We start from the raw sequence: 17511 nt of genomic DNA on the forward strand, positions 1-17511 counted from the left end.
TGCAGAGGGGAGGATTGTCAATTCAGAGAGGGTGCGAGACAGCTGTAGGGGGTGCACAGGGGATGCAACCCTCAGGAGCTAGCGCACGAGTGCCATTGACAAAACCAAACAAACAACAGGAAGTTGAAAAACTGGAAGTAGTTAAGCCAGTAGACAAGATGGAAGAACTGTTCGCCCGATTGGTGACGGTTCTAGAAAACCGCCGAGAGCCGCAGAGAGACGCGGAAAGCGATTCCCAAATGGAAAAGAAAGTAAAAACCCCTTTACCGTCGTTCAGTGGACTGGACAACGAGGATCCAAGGGAGTTTTGCAAGAAAGCTGAAGAACAGCTGAGCGGCTTACACCCTTCGGTATGGGCTATGACAGCCGGACAATGGCTGAAGGGAGCTGCTGCACAATGGTTCACACCCTACAAGAATATGACCCTGGACTGGGCATTTTTTACTAATCGCCTACAGGAGCGATTCAACAACGGACTCTTAGTGAGTTCATTGGAAAGTAGTTTATACGGGGTGGACCAAAAACGAGGAGAAGCCGTGACTTCGTTCATATTGAGTAAGCTTGGGTTAGCCAGGAGGCTGTACCCTGACATGAGTGAACAAAGGATTGTTCAACTCATACTAAATCGAATGTGTTCGGAGGTGAAGGTTCATCTTCAACTCCACACGTTTACGAGCGTTGAAGAATCAACCCAGAAGGCAGTGGCTGTTGAGTCACTGCTAAGAGGTAGCGCTAAGGATAATAGCAATGGCACAAATCGACGAAACTACAACGAGGACAGAGAGCCTCGTAGTAGCAACGCGGGAAGCCACAACAAAGGGGGCCAAAGAGAGGGCCCGCCTAAAGTAAACTACCATGAGGACAGAGAGCCTCGTCGTAGCAGCGATGGATGGAATAGAGGATGGAATAGAGGAGGTCAAAGAGAGGACCTGCCTCAACAACCTCATCAACGGCAGGAGCCGATATGGGCCAGTAAGAGCCCAGAAACCAGGAATATAGGAAGTAACAGGCCAGGTGAGGGCAGGCCAGTACCCCCATCAGGGTGCTTGGTCTGCAAAGGACCTCACTGGGTCCGAGATTGCCCAAAGCAGCGGCAGACGACTGCCAATAGTAATGGAAGACGATACCAGGCGAAGGCAAAGCCTGACGAGAATACAGTCGCGCGGGTGGTTGAAGCGACTAGGCCTCGCGACAACAGCGAGGAGCAGCGACCGTCGGGAAACGCCAGCGGGGGCTGCAAGAGGACTCCCGAGGGCGGCTCAACGACGAAGGGCAGGCAGTGAATGCACTGTCTGCCAAGGAGCGAGTTCGTCCTGAGGGGCGTTCTCCAACGATGGTGGAAGGACCACCCAACGAGGGAAGGATTTGTACCTGGACCGCCGGCGGGCGTTAAACGTGTAAATGGAGTCGAAAAGCAGCTGAGGGCTGGGGAGCTCAAGCTGGAACCGCCGGCGGGCGTTAAACGCAGAAATGTAGTGTTGGAGCAGGCAGGAGCTGGCAAGCTCAAGCCTGGATCGCCGGCAGGCGTCAAACGTGAAAATAGGGAAACCCAGAACAAGGCTAAGGGACTCAGTTCTGGCAGATTTGGTGGCTAACCCCAGGAGAAGCCAATGGGACCCAGATCTGGTAGGTCAGGTGGCCAAGACTTTGAAAACCCAATAGGACTTAGGTCCGAAAGGTTAGTAGGCTACACCGTCGAGGAAAGCCAGACTGAGCCAAGTGGACTCAAGCCTGGTGGACCAGCAAGTCGAGTCGAGGTTGTGGAAGGACATGACAGGTTGGAGAAATCTGTGCTTGCCACGCAAGGACCCATCGATGTAAGGACGGATCAACGAGTGGAAAGGAAGACACCCGGATCACAAGAAGCAGCACGAAGACAGAGGCTGGAAAAAATTATTCGTCGTGTCGGAGAGACGAGTAAGATGTTACTAGGTATGTTCTCGAAAAGGCAACTTGTTATCTTGGACAGGCTGAAGCCCTGCGAAGGAGGCATACCTCAAAGCAGGAAAGGAGCCCTTCCAGAAAGGAAGAACAGCTTTACAGCTGTGCTCCCAACCCGCAAACATACCAGAGCGATTGTGGAGCGAAACCAAAGAGAGTTGAGGGAATGGGAGCTGATGTGTGCCACAGGCGTTTTCAGTGTACCTAGGATGGGTACTGGAACTGGAAGCGTGACTGGTAGTCGAAGCCAAGTGGACTCAGGTCTGGTCATTCAGCGAGCAGCAGATGTCGGGGGAATCCTGTGTGATGGAAACCCTCGGCCAACGATTCAGCCAGTGGCTGATGCTGAGGGAATCTTGTTTGATAGAAACCCTCAGCCAACAACATGCAAAGCCGAACCCAGGTGCGCGCAAACCCTGAGGGGTCCCTGCCCGGCCAGCAAGGGGGAAGCACCGCAGCACAAGGCGGAAGTAGTGGCCAGGCAAACCGAGGGAGGTCCCTGCCTCGCCAAAACTATGGATGCCAATAACCAGGCACAGGCAGTGGTTAAGCAAACCAAAGGAGGTCCCTGCTTTCCCGGAGGAGCCGCAGCCGACAACCAGGTGAAAGCAGTGGCCAGGCAAACCCAGGGCGGTCCCTGCCTCGCCCGGACTGTGGAAGCCGACAGAGAGGCGGAAGGTGAAGCCGAGCAAACCCCGAGAGGTCCCTGCTCCGCCAAGACCCTAGAAGCCAATAGTAGACCAATGACAGACCTAAAGGAGTTCATTTTGACAGATCCACTGGGCAGTGGATATCGGCGAAAGCATGCGGAAGCTACCCTGAAGTTCTCGATGAAACCGATCTCAGAAGGCGGTAGCGACACGGTTGCGAAGAAGCGCCGATACTAGGTAAGCGCCGATAGATGCGGCGATTGCTGAACCAAACCCGAAGGAGCCGAAGGAGCGGCAGCCGAAGTGCGTTACAGGCACAACCGGTGTACCTAGGAGTGGCACGAAAGCCGGGGGTGTGACTGGTAGTTGTAGTCAAGGGGAGGGACTCTCGGCTGGTCCACAAGGAAGTGGACCTTTGCGGCGAACGCGCACGGAAGCTGGAAACCGTTACCTAATGAAGCCGATCCTGAAAGGCAGAAGTAACGTAATCGGAGACCTGCATCGAAAATTGCCGAGGATAGATGTGAGAATAGGAGATCAGCGGCTCAGAGCACTAGTGGACAGTGGCAGTTCGCTGAATCTTTTACGCCGATCTGCGTTGGCAGACACTCATAGCGTAGAGACTGATCGTGGGACATCCTTTCAACTGGCCTGTGCCGGAGTAGGTTCGTCGAGTACGGGCACGGCTGAGGTCGTGGTACTCATAGAGGGCGTACCCTACGACGTGACGGTGCATGTTGTTGAGGACCTCGTAGAAGATCTACTACTAGGGTGCTCTTGGCTGACAGCGCACGAGGCAATGGTCGACTTCTCGCTGAAGACGATTTATGTTGGCCGGAAGCCTAGGCAAACTATTTTCTGGTCGGAGGCGGGATGCCTACCACCAGAGGAGTACCCAGTTCCTGAGGTGACTCTGGAGCAATTGCCAGAGAAATTGGCAGAAGAGTTTCAAGATTATTGGAGGAATTTGCAGACGTTTTCTATGAATCGCCACGCCAGCCAATCACAAGAGCCGGAGAGCACCAGATTAGGCTGAGAGACGACACGTCGTTTAAACTGCGTCCGCACAAGGTGAGCGACGGAAAGAAGCTGCTCATTCAAGAGGAAGTGGACAAGATGCTTGCAGCAGGGGTCATCAGCAGGAGCTATTCGCCATACCGAGTCCGGTGGTGATAGTAACGAAGAAGGATGGCACGGCAAGATTTTGTGTAGATTATCGGCGATTGAACAGCCAGACGATTCCAGAAGCATCAGTGTTGCCTGATATCCATGAGACGATTAAAGAGCTAGGACAGGCGAAAGTGTTCACCAGCCTAGACTTGAAATCGGGATACTGGCAGGTGCCAATGGAAGAACGGTCAAGGCAATACACAGCGTTTGCGACTCCTGAGGGAGGCTGTTACATGTTCAATTCGATGCCGTTCGGATTATGCAATGCACCAGGATCGTTCCAACGTCTGATGACGGAAGTATTAGTAGGATACGTGGACCGGTTCGTGAAAGTGTACTTGGATGATGTTATCATTTATTCGGCGACCGAAGAAGAGAACCTGTACCATGTGCGATTGGTATTGGAAAGGTTCAGGGCACATGGACTATGGTGTAGTCCAGCCAAGTGCCACTTCGCTCAAAGAAGATTGGAATATTTAGGACACGTCATCACAGAGGATGAAAACCGGCCGATGGAGAAACACGTTCTGTCTATCAGAGAGTATCCTAGGCCGAAGAACTTGAAGCAATTAATAGGATTCGTTGGAGTCGTGGGGTGGCTCAGGGAGTTCATACCCAGGCTCGCGGAGCTGGAAGGGGCTCTGACGGACCTCATGCAAACGAAGCGCTTGAAGAACGGCAAGATGCAGTGGACTGCAGCCGCTGAAGAAGCCTTCGTGAAGATTAAAGAAGCTACGTCGGAACCAATGGTGTTAGCCCGTCCAGATATGTCATTGCCATTTACCGTGCAGACAGACGCTTCAGGTATTGGAATGGCGGCCGTGCTATACCAGGAGGTCGACGGTGTCCGAAAAGTAATCAGCCATGCCAGCGCGAAGCTGAAGGGGGCTGAACTTAATTATCATGTCAATGAAGCAGAATGCTTAGCGATAGTGTGGGCCATTAAGCGTTATAGGCATTACTTGGAGGATAGGCCTTTCACTTTAAAGACTGACAGTAGGAGGTCAATGCCGGTTTGGCGTCATTTTGACTTCGCGTAGTCGGATGGTGAGTCGGATGGCGATGGTCCAGCAAGAAGTCGTTAGTCATTGTCGTCGGTGGTGGTGGTGGTGTAGAAGAGTAAGACAACCCCTCAGCGAGGTTTGTGGGGTGGTGCAAAGAGCAGTCTTTGCGTGTGTGTGGGTGTAGGAAAGAATGACAATTGACAGGGGGGAGGGTGTTGTGACGGGTGTTTGGTGTAGGTTTTCGTGATGGGTCCTACTTGGACGTCTCGATTTGGGGGGTCCTCGAATTGGTCCTTGATTTGGGGGGTCCTCGAATTGGTCCTCGATTTGGGCCCTCGAATTGGTCCTCGATTTGGGCCCTCGAATTGGTCCTCGATTTAGGTCCTCGAGTTGGTCCTCGATTTGGGCCCTCGAATTAGTCCTAAATTTGGGCATAAGAGCAATAATAATAATAATACAGGGTGTTAATGGAAAACACATCAAATACAGGGTGTGTACGTCCAACGTTGATGGTTCGGTTAGTCATATGAGTGTGAGAAAGATAGAGATAGCATCGGTTTGTACGGTGATGTGACTTATGAGACGTTGCCAGGTTTTGAAATTAAGCGTGAAAATTACAATTTCCCTAGGCTTAGAGGAAATTTCTCAATCTCATTGATTTGTGGCTCAGGTTGGAATGAAAAAAAAATTAAACACATTACAAATATTTATTCAAAAATCTTGATTCATAAATATTTTTTCGATGTATTTGATTTAAAATAGGATTAATAAGTTTTGCAGATTCTTCAATACGCCTCCTGAAACGCATTCGATCAACTGCCAAATATTCCCAAAATTTTCTTCTCGATTCATGGTAGGCAAACCTCCAAACAATCATATAATGGATTTCATTATGTTCTTCGTGTATAGTGAACGTTTTCATTGTGAAATCAACGGTTTCAACTTATGTAGATATTTGAGACAAAATTTGGATATTTGCAGGAATGATACACTTGTAATGAAGTAGATCAGACCAGAAATTGTTTTCATATCAGATTCAGCACAAACTTTTAGAGGTGATGGGTCTGTGGTGGAAATCAATCTTTCTTTAACATTTCTCCAATGTGAATCACCAAATGTTCTATCATCAAAAATGAGTCTTAATTTCCAAAATTTTGAAGTTTTTGGTATTTCAACACCCAAAACTGTCAATTGACCATCATTGACTGTAGATGAAATCATTTTTACCCAATTTGAGGGCCAAGATTCATTTTTATGTCCACCATTATCGAATGTAACAAATACTTCACTCACATTATAGGGTTGATTGATATAGAGAATATTTTGAAAAACAGCAGAGAGAATTATATAACTTTACATCAACATGTTTTTATATTAAGTGAAAAAAAATTTGAATTTGAAAGTTTTTAAATATATTTTATGATTTGAGGGTAGGGGGAGGGGATAGCCCTCAATGAAACTAAATAAAAGCAAAAGTTTGTGTAATTACGTATATTTTATGTATCAGGGGATAAAATCATTTTTCATAACATCTCAAGAGATGTGCTTCTTGACGATGTGATCGATGCCATTCAAGACTCCACTTGCAAAAGCAGAATATCACCCCACAATATTTGCAAATTATTGATGAATGAGGTGTGTTGATTGGTAGTAATGTAGGTGGAGCTGGGGACATTCACATCATCTCTTGACAGCTGAAAGTATTCTAAGAGTAATTTGGTAGCAAAAAGTTTTGGAAACTTACAACAAATCAGTTGGATCGTTTACGATTGGACGCTGTGGAGGTATCATCTCCAGTCGTAGAGAGCTGGAAGGTGGTTCTGTTAACATCACTGAACAACTGAAATGATTTGAAAATGAAAATTTTTTGAAAACATGTGAAAAAAAACTCACGTTCCATTGGATGTTGAAGGTTGTGAAGGTATCATCTCAAGTCGTAGAGGGCTGACAGGTGGTTCTGTCAACATCACTGAACAACTGAAATGATTTGAAAATGAAAATTTTTTGAAAACATGTGAAAAACAACTCACTTTTCATTGGATGTTGAAGGTTGTGAAGGTATCATCTCAAGTCGTAGAGGGCTGAAAGGTGGTTCTGTCAACATCACTGAACATCTGAAATAATTTGAAAATGAAAATTTTTAGGAAAACATGTGAAAAAACAACTCACTTTTCATTGGATGTTGAAGGTTGTGAAGGTATCATCTCAAGTCGTAGAGGGCTGACAGGTGGTTCTGTCAACATCACTGAACAACTGAAATATTTTGAAAATGAAAATTTTGGAAAACATGTGAAAAAACAACTCACTTTTCATTGGATGTTGAAGGCTGTGGCTGCAGCCCACCAAAGTTCAAATTGAGATTCAATTTGTTCCTTTCTTTGGTTAAGGAGGAATGGAACGGTTTAGTAGAATTCAATACCTCCATAGGTATCCAAATATCCTTTGACATGTCAGAAAAGTCTAAATCACTAAAAAAATCAAAATATAAATACTGCACACTCTCTTGAATATACATACTTATCCAATAAATATTTTATCAAATTCTTTGGAGGGGTAAACCGTCTGATTTTGTAACAGATATAATTCCAAAATTTTTCATCATTTTTTCTCATGTCCCTTGTTTGCTTTTGTCTCAATAAATCATCTGGAATTTCCACACCATCTGGTATATCATCCAGTATGATATTACTGAAAATTCAAATTATAAACACAATAAAAAAAATTCATTATACATACTTTTCTTCCAAGTACGTCCACAAATCTGCTGGAGGTGTGTACCGATTAGTTTTTAGGGAAATGTAATCCCAAAATCCTCTGATGTTGTAGTCCCCCTCTTCGTGGTACTCTGTATTTTCATCAACCATATTGTGATTGAAAAAAGCACAATTACTCAAAACACTTGAAACACTCGAAACACTCGACTTGAAGTGAAAAACTGACAATTGTTTGTAAACGTAAAAGAACATGTTTTAAATAGCAGATAGAAGCGTGGATGGGAGAAGGAGAATTTCATGGTTGATGAATAAAATAGGATTTTGTGGTAATGACCGAACAATAAAATTTATTTTTCGATCATACCGGTTTTGTCAACAAGGAATTAGGTTTTTGATAAGGTTTATCAAAATGGGTGTGAAACTGAATGTAGGAATTTTGTAGCGTTCAAAACAGGAAGTTGTTTCCTGTGATAAGAAAAAGTTAATGGAAATTCGGTTTGAGATTTCAGTTGATGTTTTTTTCCCAGAGGAAGTTACTTCTTGTGATATACCAATTGAGGTTTTTTCGCAATTGGAAAAGTGATAAGAATCAATAAACAATGTGGTTTGAGATATCAGTTGATGTTTTTTCACAGAGGATGTTTCTTCCTGTGACATGTGGGGAGTGGTTTTCACGCCTTCATTCATATCATAAATACGAGAAATTCACCTAGTCGAATCACTTTCACAGAGTTTATCATCAGCGTAGCATGTTGTCACACTGTGTTTCCTAAATACTAAGACAAACGAGTTACCAAAAAATTTTCAACACATTTTCACCAACAACAACATCGTGAAACAAAAATGTAAGTAGATTTTTCATGATTTAAGGACTTGTGTTCAAATAGTTTCATTTTACAGATGGATATTTCTGAAATTAATGGCTGTACTCTTGAAAGAAACTGTGAAATTATCGTTACCAAAGGACGAACCACAAATCATACATGATATGAAAATTGTCAACAGCAAGTATGGGGAAACCACCCTCATAGATTTGGAGGAGAAAAGTGTTTTTCTTCCACAAAGATGCACACCAGTGATGAAGAAAAATTTATCCAAATTCGTACCTGAGAAATACGGACTGGTTTTTCGAGGACATAGTGCCCAAAAAATTTTATTTGAAATAATTGAATTATAAAGGTTAGTAATTGTTAAGTTCAAGTGATATTTGTGACCATGGCTGAGGATATGGGTGTGGTTAGTGATGGTATAATTAGCATTTTTCAAAAGGCTTTTTCTGAAATTTCAAAATCCTCCACAATTTCAGAACGTGAACATTGGATTAAATTAGCCAATAAACATATTAGATTGATCAATAGAGCTATTTTGAATTCAGATGTGACTCACGGCACTTTTGTGAAAAGTGTGAAAGGGTAAAATGGGAGGATATTCAATCCTCTTTTGCAAGACGCATACGAACTGGAGTTATTATAAATTTGAAACACATAGATGTTGAACAATTTTTTGAAGATGCATATTTTCTTTTCAAAAATAGAATTACTCGTATTTTGAAAAAAAAAAGGACCTGTTAAAGTAAATTCTGTTTTTTGTGGGGAATATATCAAAAATAATATTAATCAATCCATGAGCGAATTCAAATATTTTCATTCAAAAAATGTTGTTATTGACCATGGGACTGAATTGAAAAATTGGTTTCAACAATATATCAAAGATATAATTTTCAATAAATTATCCGAATTTCAGGAACGAGAAAGTGGTTGGGCTTTAAGGGGTATAGTCAATTTGGAAATTAATATCAATAAATTTGAAATAGGAAATGGTTCATCTTTCATTGAACTTCCACATCAAATTGCCAAAAAAATGGCGTGTATCAATATTAAAAATAATGACAATGCTTGTTTCGCATGGTCGATTGTCAGTGCTTTGTATCCAATTCATTCTGGAGATAATACAAATAGGACTTCTTCATACCCACATTTCTCACAAGTTTTGAATTTGAAGGATATTGAGATGCCTATGAAGTTGAACAAAATAACAAGATTTGAAAAGCTCAACAATATCTCTATTAATGTGTACACTTTGGAAAAGAAAAAAAATAAATCAAAATTTAATGTAGTACCAGCTCGTTTGACTAATGATAAAATGGATAGGCATGTCAATTTACTACTGATTCAAAATGAGTATCATGTGAAACCAAAAAAATATAGGTCTTTGGAAACTGATGAGGATGAAACTGAAATTACATATCATTACTGTTGGATAAAGAATCTCTCTAGATTATTGTCATCTCAAGTATCAAAAAATGATCACAAGCTTTTTTTTTGCGATCGTTGTTTGAATCATTTCACTAGCCAAGAAAAAGTGAATGCACACCGTGTTGAATGTGTTGAAATGAAGAATGAATGTAAAATTTCTTTTTTGAAACAAAAATTCATACAGTTCAAAGATTATGTTTTTAAGGAAAAAATTCCATTTGTTATATACGCTGATTTTGAATCATTACTTTTGCCATTCCAAGAGAAAAAAGACTTGAATTCATCTCGTTATCAAAAACATGTTGCTTGTAGCGCAGGTTATTATGTAAAATGTTCCTATGATGACTCTCTATCTCATTTCAAAGGTTATCGAGGACCTGATTGTATGGAGTGGTTCTCAAAACAAATGGAGGATGAAGCTTTACTCATTCAATCAAAAATCGAAAATATTATACCCATGAATGAAAACATTAATTTGAATGATGCTACCGAAAATTGTCATATTTGTGAAAAACCGTTTAGAGACAATAATAAGATCACAAGAGATCATAATCATTTCAATGGGGATTTTCGGGGTTTTGCGCATGCGCAGTGCAACTTACTGTACAAAAAAACTTTTGTGGTTCCGGTGGTGTTTCATAATTTTTCCGGGTATGATTGTCATTTAATAATCAGAGCTTTGGCAAAGAATGGACGACTGAGTCTATTGCCAATGAATAAAGAAAAATATATTTCAGTCACCAAGTATGATGAAAATACAGACATCAAATTCAGATTCATTGATTCATTTCGTTTCTTAGGAGCCTCTTTGGATGCGCTCGTTTCCACTCTAGCTGAAGACGAGTTCCATATTTTGGAAAACGAATTTCAGTATTTACACACCGATGCACTCAAATTATTGACTCGAAAAGGAGTATTTCCCTATGATTACATAACCAATGTAGAAAAGTTGGATGAGAAGCAGCTACCAAGTATCGAGCAGTTTTACAGTAAATTAAATGATGTACATATAAGTGAGGAAGACTATGAACATGCACAACACGTTTGGAGTTCATTCAAAATAAAAAATTTGGGGGAATACAGCGACCTTTACATGAAAACTGACATAATGTTATTGAGTGTTGTTTTCGAAAATTTTCGTGATAAATGTCACATGACTTATAAATTGGATCCTGCTCATTTTTATACATTACCTGGCTATACTTGGAGCTGCATGATGAAATACACAAAATGCAAATTGGAAACCATACAAGATGTTGACGTTTTATTATTTTTGGAAAAGGGTATTCGAGGGGGTGTATCTCAGACATCTAATTGTTATTCTAAGGCTAATAATAAATATATGCTTGACTATGATTCTTCACAACAGTCCAAATACATTATGTACCATGATGTGAATAATCTGTATGGTCATGCAATGTGTCAGTATCTCCCCTATAAAGGATTTCAATGGATGGAAAATTTTGAAAAATTTGATGTAACCAAAATATCAGATGAATCATCTGAGGGTTATATTTTAGAAGTAGACTTGTCATATCCCGAACATTTACATGATTTACACAAAGATTTACCGTTAGCTCCAGAACATCGTAAACCTCCAAATTCAAAAATACCCAAATTGATGACAACTCTTTTTGCAAAAGAAAAGTATGTTTTACATTATAGGAATTTAAAGCAGTATCTAGCAAATGGAATGATTCTCAATAGAATACATCGTGTTCTAAAATTCAAACAAGCTGCTTGGTTGAAGTCATACATTGACTTCAACACCAAACTAAGAGCTACCTCAAAAAATAATTTTGAGAAAAACCTTTATAAACTAATGAATAATGCTTGTTTTGGCAAAACAATGGAAAACAAAAGGAACCACAGAATTATTAAATTAGTTAGAAAATGGGAGGGGAGGTACGGAGCAAAAAATTTGATTGCAAGTCCAAAATTTGTTGATAGAACTGTTATAGAGAAAGACTTGAGAGCAATTGAAATGAGAAAAACTGAGATAATTTTTGATAAACCATTATATATTGGAATGGCTATTTTGGACCTATCAAAAACTGTGGTGTATGATTTCCATTATCAATACATGTTACCTAAATTCGGTATTGACAATTGTAAATTGCTTTATACTGATTCAGATAGTCTATTTTATGAACTCGTTTGTGATGATGTATATGCCACTATCAAAGAAGATTGGCATAAATTTGATACGAGTGATTATCCAACAGATAATATATATAATATTCCTCAAAGAAACAAAAAGGTAGTGGGGTTAATGAAAAATGAAAATAATGGACATATAATGACCGAATTTATTGGTCTTAGATCGAAAATGTATTCTTTTTTGGTTGAAGGGGGAAAATGTAGTAAAAAGGCAAAGGGTATCAAATATAATGTAGTGAAACAAAAAATAACTTTCCAGGACTATTTGAATTGTTTATTAGAACGAATTCAAAAGACATCAACTCAGAGGATTATTCAGTCAAAGTCTCATAATTTATATTCAATTGAACAAAACAAAATTGCTTTGAGTCCATTCGATGACAAACGGTTTCTATTGAGAGACTCAAATGATACATTACCTTGGGGGCACTATAGTATCCTAGAAGACTCAAATATCACTTGAAAACAATTACAATTACTTGATGTATACTGATGTAAAAAAGAAATAAAAAAGTGATTTTTTTGTTGTATTTTTGAAATGAGAATTTTGAATAAAAGAAGAAACAATTATATTTTGTATGTGTTTTATTTATAAAGTATGCGATTGTATGCTTACAATTGAGGATGGCAGCGAACCACCAGGATTGTTAAGCTATAAAAAAGGTAAACATTGAATTTTCTCATCTGTTACATAAATCATACAGTAGCTTTTGTTTATAATAAAATGAATATTCACGTAAAGCATTAGCATACAGACTATCTATAGATGAGGCCTGACAAAAACCTTCTATAATTTCTTCCAAAGTCAAATTAGTTTTATTTTCATGTAACCATGATTGAATAATATGGAAAACACCCCGATAATAATCACAAAAGTTTATGGCATCCAGCAAAGCGATACGATCAGACAGCACTCCCATATGAGTGTTCAGGACATCGTTTACATCTTGTTGAAACAGCTCCATGTTTGTTGTATCCTTGGAAATGGAAACTTGTTTGGTATCACTTTCGATGTATTGTGTGACGTATATGTAGTCCCCGCAACGTGTTGTGATTGGATCATATTCATTTACATCGATTTGTGAATCAAAGAAATTTTCCTTTACTTGTTGCAGAATGTCAATGAGGGTCGCCCATTCATAAGTTGTTAAATTGATGGAATGAATGGAGAATTGTTGCTTCAATATGATGCATGGACTAAAGTCTCTGGATGGACTTAGACCACATCGAATTTCATAAGATGACATGGGGAATGTCATCAATAGTAATTGGTGTTCGTTTCGAGCAGCCATCTCGTACTGCCCCAATGCTCTGTCTATTGCGCTTAGAGTTTCGTTGTAATCTTCATCACCACTATCACACATTACTTCGACTTCACCACTACCATAACCACTATCGAGAGACATTTTTCAAACTGATTATCCTTTTGTATTTGCATGTGCTCTTATACCTTCAGATCACGTGGTCGCATTCAGATATTGTGTTTGTTGAATATCATTTCTACACAAAAGGCCCCTCCAATGCTATGTCAGGGTGCTTGTTTTTCATAAGATTCTATACAAAATCAACATTTTCGATCCAACTGTTGTTTTTGTTATCCAAACCCAACCATTTAACATACATTCTTTTACCTCTTTTTCTCAACACTTTTTCCACGAGATATATATCGGTATTTGCAGTTTTTTGCAATTCTTCCCCATAGAAAGCACCCTTGATAGGTGCACCCTGCATATCTTCTAGCATAAAGGTGGCGGGGTTGGTAATGTTGACTTTGATAATTTTGAATAATTCCGTAGTCCAATTGGGTGTGTAACCTTTCTCGAAAACATGTTTGCCTTACTGATTCGCACGACATCGCCGACCTTGAATTTTCTCGGTCCAGCTATTTTCAGGTGGGCGTATATTGATTTGAGAATTTGTTTTTCGTTGGCTTTGTTGATTTTCGATGGTTCTATGCCCGTCTTTGAGTGTCGCGTATCATTGTAGGATTTCGTTATTGCAGGCAAGACATTCAACCATTTGTAGGTGCCATTCAAACTGAAATATTTGAAAAGTCTTTCTTTTAACGTTCTTATGACACGTTCAGCCATTGAAGCCTTCATGATGCTGTATGTATTGTAGTGATTTATTCCATGTTTTTTCATTAAAGTTTGAAACTTATTGTTGTAAAACTCGGTCCCTTGATCGGTTTGTAAATTTTTTGGGCATCGCTTCGTATGTTCCAAAATATCCGAAAATGTTTTGGTGATTTCTTCCCCCGTTTTCGATTTCAACGGTCGTGTCCACACGAATTTCGAAAAACAATCGATGACGACGAGAATGAGTTTGAAATTTCGATTTTGATGAGCGTAGGATCTCATCTCAGCCAAGTCCATCTGCCACAGATCATCCAGGCCTTTGATAATGGTACGACGTCGAGGAAATTTCCTTCTAATTGGTTTATGCAGTTCACGGACAAGTTGAATCTTGTCTTTGGAAGCCATGTGACGCGACTGATGGTCGAGATTATCAAACTTGTTATTTTATTATGTTGATGCAAAAACTACATTTTTTATCGTGTTGATTTCCTTGATATCAGATTGTACTTTCGCTATATCCGAATTTATTTTGGAAATTTGTTTGGAAATATCACCTTGAAAGTGTTCCATCATGTCGTTTTGTTTGATTTCCAAAGTTTTCTTGTGCGAATGAACCAAATCGGTGATTTCTGTTATTTTCTTCAGCAAATCTGCTCGAATACTTTCAATATCACTAACATATTGTTGATTGAATTTTTGGTAACGCACCACCGCCTCGTTATTGCGTACCATATTTGTTTGTACCATTTGAACAAAATTGGTATTAAGTAATTGAAATTTACTATCGAATCGTTTGTTCACATTCTCCTGTTTTTTAATGTCATTACTCATGTTTGCTACTTTATCATTAACTCGCGTTATTTGTAGTTGGCATTGATCGACTTGCTCTCGCATTTTTGTCAGATTTTCATTCACTTGAACCATTTGTTTTTGATATTGACCACTTTGATTCCGTATAGTCACATCAATTTTTTTCTCAACTTCATCCATGTACTCTTTGTTGACTGCATCAGATGCGTTCGTAGGTCTCTTCACATTACACAATTTCAAATTATCAAAATCGATGTTGCCATCGGGCGTATGTAGCAAACCTCCACTACTGCCTACAGCTGACGTTGTAGAATGCTTTCGCTTCCTATTGGAGCTACGCCCGAACTTGTCGATAGTCATGATGGAAATGTGACCCACATCGATATGATTCTAGTAATATGTGTTTTTCAACGTGATCAAAGTGTTCAAAAATGCTTGTTTCCACGCATTGAATTTTTGTCATTTTTTCGATACGATAAAGGTGACAAAATGAATGCTTTTTTCGTATCAAATTTTTGACATTTTTTTGGTGCGATTTCCATGTTGTTTTTGCATTCTTTTCGATAGCGTATTACAATGCAAATCATATGAGTTTTTGCGAAAAATGTGTGATCAAAAATGTGTTTTCTTCGATACGATAAAGTTGATAAAATGAACCTTTTTTTCGTATCGAATTTTTGACATTTTTTGGTGCGATTTTCATGTCATTTTTGCATTATTCATCACATTATATTTTTAGGAATAAAATACATGTCATTTTTAGATGATTTATTATTGAATAATGTTGGCTTCTCTGAGTTCATTGAATATAGCTGTAATTTCATTGTCATGTGACGTATTTCCAGCATCTTTCGAAGCTATAAGCAGCTTTAATCTATCGCATAACTCGTTCGGATCATCCCAATACACATACTCGAAGGGCTTGTCATTATATATCCAACGATGAGTATCAATGACATTCGTTTGTAGAATGCTGGAACCAACAACATCATTGCTATCGTAACCTTTACCAAGTGTTTGAGTTCGAAACATAGGTCTTATTATGCCGGACCATTTCCATTTTTGAGTTCCCTTCATGAATCCTCTGGCATTCAGGTGGGCTTGTGTTACGTCCAACAAACGTTTATAAGAGGCTTGATCCTCCTTATTGAAGTCTTCAGGTTCATCGAGAAAGATCAAATTATATAGCCCTGGAGTTCCTTTGAATGCGAATCCTTCAGTTGTAATATTACCACGTTTATCAAAGTCAATGTAGTTTCTACCGAGAATCCATTTCGAAGAGGACTCGTCATAAACTGGTCCGTATATTTTATCGATTGAGTCGTCTTTAGCCCAGTGTTTCATGAGTTTTTTCAAATGCTCGAGATTGATCGAATGATGGTTCCGTCTTTATTTCCTCTTTCTCCTCCTTTTTGACATGTCTCAAATGGCCCACCGATTTTTTGGAGATTTCAGCAATATCCTTCAGCGGCTTCGATATAGGTTGAAAAAACTTTTGTAAAGATTCATCCTCTTCAGACTTTCCCAATTTCAGAGCTAGATACTTTTTTCTTATACTTTTTGAAATTTCATTGATTTTGTTCTTGCGCACAACATCGACTTCTTTACTGAGTGGTTTCATATTGACGAATAACGTTTTCATCTCTATTCATACACACTTATGTACTTGTCGAAAACTTTTCGATATCGCCCCTTATTCAAATCGCATTCCTTGACAATGATAAAAGTTCCATACTTGTCACGCCAACATTCGGCACACATTTTCTTGAATCCATCGAAAGACATGTCGGGAGAGACGTGTTCATCGAATACATGTTTCAAATTCATTTCGTCTTGCTTGAACAATACAATCATATTGCAATTGTCACGTATTAGTTGTTTGGGTATCTTGGAATACGTCTGACACAAATAGATGGCATCAATGTCCTTATGTCGACCCATGGAATAATATTCACGAATTTTCTGCTGACCATCGCAGGCTACATCATCGAATATGAATATGGAATTTCGTTTGGCCGCCTCTGGACTCTGAATTTCTTCGTTGTCTTGAAATGGGAAATAACCAACTCCTTTGACTTTTTCCAATATCTCTCTAAGCAGCTGATACTTGGGTTGATAAAGCGACTTTGAGTACACGTAGACATTTTCGAATTTGGCTCCATTCGGATGAAATAATATCGATAATGCTGTGTTGGTTTTTCCACACCCTGATGGACCACATATGATGGCGCGAAACGAATTGGGCAACAACTTGCCATGTTTCTTTCGATACTTGACACCATCATTCAAATAGTCCAAGTTGTCTATGGGTAACGTATTGTCTTGTGGAACGACTTCCATGTTCTGATTGGTGTTTGGGAGTTTCACTTCAATATGTAGCGTGCACATTGATGTCATATATCATTCCTAATGTTGACTTATCAAGGAGAAGGTGTCGTCAATACGCTAATCAATAAGCTGCCATTCGAATTACACTTACCTGGTTATCAGTATTGCGGTCCTGGTACGAAACTACAAGAACGTCTTGCACGAGGAGATCCTGGTATTAATCCACTAGACTCGGCTTGTAAACAACACGACTTGGCATATTCACAAGACAAGTCTCTTGAAGCCCGACATAGAGCTGATAAAGATCTGGAAGAAAAGGCGTGGTAACGAGTGAAATCTAAAGACGCAACATTTGGCGAGAAAGCGAGCGCTCTTTTCGTCACCGGAGTAATGAAGTCCAA

General features: G+C 39.8%; 2 protein-coding genes across 2 annotated transcripts in view; both read right to left on the minus strand.

The window, feature by feature from the left end:
* Positions 1–17511, minus strand: part of LOC141480961 (uncharacterized) — a 160996-nt gene that overhangs the window by 67022 nt on the left and 76463 nt on the right. The gene's annotated exons all lie outside the window — the stretch shown is intronic.
* The window catches only part of LOC141480959 (uncharacterized), a 202422-nt gene continuing 189605 nt past the window's right edge, over positions 4695–17511 (minus strand). The window contains exons 2-9 of the mRNA XM_074171722.1: positions 7502–17416; positions 7283–7453; positions 7072–7233; positions 6935–7018; positions 6796–6879; positions 6659–6742; positions 6510–6605; positions 4695–6459 (exon numbers count right to left, since the gene is read on the minus strand). Coding sequence (XP_074027823.1) covers positions 6441–6459; positions 6510–6605; positions 6659–6742; positions 6796–6879; positions 6935–7018; positions 7072–7233; positions 7283–7453; positions 7502–7731 — 930 coding nt within the window. The 5' untranslated portion in view covers positions 7732–17416 and the 3' untranslated portion in view covers positions 4695–6440. The remainder of the gene's footprint in view (positions 6460–6509; positions 6606–6658; positions 6743–6795; positions 6880–6934; positions 7019–7071; positions 7234–7282; positions 7454–7501; positions 17417–17511) is intronic.

This window comes from Leptinotarsa decemlineata, unplaced genomic scaffold, assembly GCF_025532065.1.
Source record: "Leptinotarsa decemlineata unplaced genomic scaffold, Ldec_3_MD MMD2_tig00000035_RagTag_RagTag, whole genome shotgun sequence".
Classification (NCBI taxonomy): Eukaryota; Metazoa; Arthropoda; class Insecta; order Coleoptera; family Chrysomelidae; genus Leptinotarsa; species Leptinotarsa decemlineata.